Here is a 5,457-nt window from a genome sequence, read left to right as displayed (position 1 = left end):
CGCCCTCCGCGCATGCGCCCTGGCGGCCCGGCATGAGCCACTCAGGTTCCGGGGCCCGCCAGTTCCAGAACCTTCTGGAACGCTCATGCTCGCCGCGGGTCAAAGGTGACGTGACCTCACTTCCGGGCCGGCGCGGGGCCCCGGGGCCCGGCGGGCCCCGTGCGGCGCGGGGCGCGGTGCCGTTGCAGCGGCGGCCGCCCTGCGCGGGGGCCGCGGGCCCGGCGGGGAAAAATAAACGGCGGAATCGCGGCTCGGGGGGGCGGAAGGGCTCCGCCTCGGGGCGGGCCGCGCGGGGTGGGGGGGAGGGTTGCCGCGCGCATGCGCAGGTGGTGACCTTTTTCACGTGTGCGCGGCGCAGGCCCGGGTCACTCGGTGGCGGGGAGCGCGGCGGCCGCCATGGTGAGTGAGTGCCCGCCCGGCCGCCCGCCCGCCGCGGGGGCTGCGAGGGGCCTGTGCTGCTGCCGCCGCTGCCTAGCAGCGGGCGGGGGGCCGCGGCTCTGCGCCGCCCGGGGGCCCTGCAGCGCCCGCCACTGCTGCGGGCGCCTCCCCGGGCCGGCGGCGGCGGCGGCGGCGGGGGGGGTGCGCGGCGCGGCGGCTCGGCTCGGCGGGCGCGGGGCCGTTTTGGGAGCCCGTTGGGAGCGCGGCAAGGGCAGCGCGCCCTTGGGGCGAGACGGGCCGCTCGGGAGCCCCGCGGGCGGGCGGGCGGGCGGGGTGCGGCGCGGCGGCCTGGCCCCCGAGCCTGGTGGCACAGAAGCCAGAAAGGCGCTTGGGGGTTCAGCGCCTGTGCTTGGCGAGCTTGTGCGGGTGGAGCTCGCCGCGAAGAGCAGCGGGGCAGGGGCAGGGGCGCCCTTACCGTGGAGCTGGAATTTTTTTCCTGTGTTCGCATTTTCTAATTCGGTGTAAAATATCCGTGTTCATAAGTCTAATTGCTTATTTCCCTTAAGCACAGGTCACTTGAAAAATAAATGAAGCTCAGAGCTGTTGTTTTCATAACTGGCAGCCTTTTCCATTTGTGCGGGTTTTTTTTTCTTCCACGTTGTAGTAGTAGCAAGTTTTTTTGGGGGGAGGGGGGAAATGGGGACAGCATCTTTTGTTTACTGGGCTTTGTGTTTGTCCTGCCTGTAACTTTTGAGGCATTCCTGATTTTTTTTAAAGCATGAGAGTGTATAACGATGGGTCTCGGGGAAGGGACCTTGGATGCTAGAACCTTCTCTGAGTGGGCTCTGGATACCTGTCTAGTGGAGCGCTATCTCCACGTGACTTGGCAAGTCTCCAGACCTTTGCTCTTCATCAAAGCATGTTCCTTATCCCTGACTCTGCACTTGCATTTAGTCTGTGAGAATGCAGCTACTGTTGCTGAAATGCAGCCAGTAGCAGCAGTAGGTAGTAGCAAAAAAGTTAACTCTTAAGCAGAGGTAGCTGTTGACTAGTTTCCTACATGAAGGAAAAGCAGCCAACACACAAATGTGCCTAGCTGCTTATTCTTGGGGGTTTACAAAAACCTTCACTTTTTTGCAAAGTTGTAGTCTATTTGTAGAACTCAGTAGAAAAAAACTACACTCTCACTTCAGACTTCAAACTTTAGAAGCTGTAAATTGTTATATGAAATGCTAAGCTTTGAAAATACCTGAAAAATACACACAGTACATGCTAGATTTTGCTTTTTTACTATTAAACGTTCCAGTACAGCCGATAAAAATGCCCCCAGAAAACTAGCCCGAGAGGTCCTTCATTAAATCTGGTTGTGACTCAATAAATACATTTCATATACTCATCAATAGTGATGCTAACTAAATTACAGGAGCACTAACGGTTTAGAATCGAGCAGCTTAAAAGCTGATGGAATTTTCCAGCCAAATGAGAAGGCAGCTCCATCTGGTGGTGATTTATGATGTTAGCTGGAGTACATCTTTGTATGGCTGAAATCTTAGGACTGCCCAGGGTGTGCCTGTTAATTCTGCTCAAGAGAGAATTGTTTCTAGGCTTGAGATACAGAACACCTGCGGTTCAACTTTGCTTGTTTCTTTAACTTTTTTTTTTTTGCTGCCATTAAAGGTTGCATATACTTGCCACTATTAAGAACAACTACCCAGCATCTTTCTTAAATTCTTGACTTCTCTTGGAAGATAAACCACTGTGAGGGTTTGAACTTTTTTATTGCCATTTTTTTTTTGTAGTGATCTTCCTGTTACAATATACAATTCCTTTCACAGGCAGGAAAGGCATTTAGGAAATTTCTTCCCCTCTTTGATCGTGTTCTGGTTGAACGATGTGCAGCTGAGACTGTAACCAAAGGAGGCATCATGATTCCAGAAAAAGCTCAAGGGAAAGTGCTACAAGCAACAGTAGTGGCAGTTGGATCGGGAGCCAAAGGAAAGGTAAATGGATCCAACTTTGGGTAGAGTTGGTAATGGTGTGGTGGTAGCTGGAAGCTTAACATAAAGGGATCGGTTGCTGTATAAATTTGGTTACACTTCATGACAACAAATGAGGATGATGAGATTCCTACCGCCTCTCTTGAGTCTGCACTTCAAACTTCACTCAAGTGTCCACCCTTTCCTCATTGGCTCTGACCTTGAATTCCAGCCTTCCTCTTGCTTCTAAAATGGGAAATAATGGCTTTTCAAAAATGAATGTTATTTATTGATATTTACAAGCAGCATTAAACAGTGGGAGGCTTTTTCAGTTTTGAATACTTAAACTATGATTTTCTGGGATGCCTTGTCTGATCACCTTTCAGGTGAAACGTATGGGATTGGCAGCTTTATTTCTTCAACTGCTGCTGATCGCATGCCTGAATTCCTGTAATTTGTGAGCAGGGTGGAATCCCAGAATGTGGTATTCTGTGTCTTAACGCGGTGCAAAATATCGTTGCCCGTAAGCATCAGTTAGGCTTACTGGACAAAAAGAAAATTGGGAATCAAAAATAACTGTTAGGTCAGTTTTCTTGAATTTTACGTGTTAAAAAAACAGGTCTAGGATCATAAAAAGGATAGTGACAGTCTTGACTTCGTTTCATAGTCTTAATCGGCCTGTGGGCTTCAACGTTTCAAGTTTTTTTCCCCACCAAAGAAAGTATCCATTTAGTAGTAATAGTGCGAAATGTGTTTAAAATTTAACTTGTGCATGTTGACTCAGACTCTTTCTTTACCTTGAGTCCTTCCATAGATACTGAGACAAAAAGCATGATATCTCAAAGCTTTATATTGTGAAATGGTGCTAATAATTGACTAACTAGCTAATAATTTATAATACGAAAACATAAGTATAGACTTATGCTTGGAAATCTGTGGTAGAGTTTAATAGATCTGCCAGCAATACTGACAAGTTAATCAAAGTAACAAAGATGAGAAGGCGCTCTTAACTGTCACTTCAAGAAATTAGCCTTGGTCACAGAATAGGGAAATGGACTTTCCTGATTGCTTTAGAGGGGGATTTCATGGTCTGTCACTTAACTTTTCAGACTTCTTAAAGCGAAGTCATCCTCAAAATGCCAAGTGAAGAGTTCAGTTTGCGTTTACACTCAAACTAACGGAAGTACTTTGCATTCAGGAAAATCCACTGCAGTTCTGCTGTTGAAATATTGCAGGGTTCTGATGCTTGAGAATTGACTGGGGTGCTTTTATTCCTAGGTAACTTGCGCATTCTAGTTTTCACTGCGTAACTAAAATGTAGTTACTGTGATTGCTTGAGTGTTTTATGTGGGGGAGGATCACTATGGTTTGAAGGAATTCTTGCCATTAAATCAACCTGTTTACCTGTTTTTTAAAAAAAAAAAGTTTTTCTTCTTTTCTTTCAGAATGGTGAGATTCAGCCAGTAAGTGTAAAAGTTGGTGAAAAGGTCTTGCTGCCAGAATACGGTGGTACTAAGATTGTACTAGATGATAAGGTAGGTTTCCTGACTTTGTGAATGGAAACTAAGCTGGTTCCCAAAAGGTGGCACTGTCAGTGATAAACACTGCAATTTTTTCATGGGGTTCGCAGCATTCAAAAAATGCAACTGTTGGTATTCAAGTGGGAGCAGCTGAATCAAGCTAGCTTCTGGTATCTCTACTACTTGCTATTTCCATTCCTGCTTAAAGAAATGTCTGGCCTGATCTTTGATGGGTGGAAGAAGTGGCTCTGTATGCCAACCATGCAGTTAAAGAAAACTAAAGGGCTTTGAAGTTACTGGGAGTATCCTTATTTTTGACAAGAAAAGTTTACAGAATTGCCTTTTAACTGTTTTGCTGTTCTTGCCCCTAAAACCAGTAATCTGGTATCTTCCCAAAGAGTATCTTAAAAAGGAAAAATCTTTCCTAAAGGTCAACAGGCCGAGCAAGTTTTGGTTAGCTCACTTCTAGCTTTGTACTTGAGGACTATGGGCAGCCCTTACTTTAGAAACATGCAGTACCTGCAAAATAATCGATAGGATAGCTACTAATGTGTTTCTTTCTTTGCAGGACTACTACTTGTTTAGAGATGGTGACATTCTTGGAAAATACCTGGACTAAACTTCTTGTTGCAGTATCAGTCATCCATTCCACTCAAATGCTGAAATCTTTCTGTTCATCATGTAAATAATGTCCGTTATTTTGTAATAAACAGGCATTGAGTCTCTGAAACAACTTGTGATCCCACTGTAATGATGGAACAAATAAAAGTATGTACAGTAAAAAATCAGTTGCTCTTGTTTGAGTTCCACTGAACAGTGAAATTCAGATGACCACCAACCAGCCTTAATTATTCCAGGCAACATCATTTTTATATTCTTATCTCTTGTACTGAGATTGTAAAGGCCTGTACAATAAACTTCTAAAACTCTTCTGCTTCTGTCTCGGTTTCTGCTACTGCTCAGTGAAACTGAGCCTCAACTGTGTGGTGCCTTCAATTAATCTCTCTGGAAAACACAGTTCAGCTGTAGTATTACATGTTCAGTAAGTGGGAGATCAGTTTAAATCTTAAGTGACAGATGCCTTCAATTTGTGTCCTTCACTTTTTGCAGTAGCTATAAGTTGATTACAAGCTGCTTGGTACACTGGAAGATTAATGTACACAAACCACCGAGATAGTGTAACTGCTACTGTGCACACCCTACCACAACCAGCCTGCCATTCAGCAGTTGGCATGAAGCTCGATACTAATAACTGGTGCTAAAACAGTTTATTATACTGTTTGCTAGATCTGTAAACTGGATGTTTACAGATACAAAGTAGAGTTGTAATGCTTCTCTTACATGTCTCTTACTAAAGTTTGCTAATAGGTAACAAATAACTTACAGTAGACATTAATCAGGCAGAACTGGAGCTTTTGCAGACCTTAATGTAGTAATAAACAAACTTGCTTTACCCCAGGCCAGATCTTTCCAGCTTTTTTGTGACTTAGTAGAGGGCTGATCTTTCTTCACCTACAGTATTTGGCAAAGTAATTATACTTTATCCTTAAATGTAGCATTCTGAATTGGTGAAACATTGTATG

At 45.3% G+C, this 5,457-nt stretch overlaps 1 protein-coding gene across 1 annotated transcript; it reads left to right on the top strand.

Annotated features, from left to right (window-relative positions):
- Window positions 1-168: 168 nt before the first annotated feature.
- HSPE1 (heat shock protein family E (Hsp10) member 1) lies at window positions 169-4,803 on the top strand. The gene is made up of 4 exons (XM_068948234.1): window positions 169-399; window positions 2,214-2,378; window positions 3,800-3,889; window positions 4,443-4,803. Exons 1-4 carry the CDS (start codon window positions 397-399, stop codon window positions 4,491-4,493), a joined length of 309 nt encoding a protein of 102 aa, XP_068804335.1. The 5' UTR covers window positions 169-396; the 3' UTR covers window positions 4,494-4,803.
- Window positions 4,804-5,457: the final 654 nt, after the last annotated feature.

This window comes from Struthio camelus, chromosome 6, assembly GCF_040807025.1.
Source record: "Struthio camelus isolate bStrCam1 chromosome 6, bStrCam1.hap1, whole genome shotgun sequence".
Lineage (NCBI taxonomy): Eukaryota > Metazoa > Chordata > Aves > Struthioniformes > Struthionidae > Struthio > Struthio camelus.
Note: the sequence above shows the minus strand (reverse complement) of the source record. Positions and strands in the feature narration are given on the sequence as shown.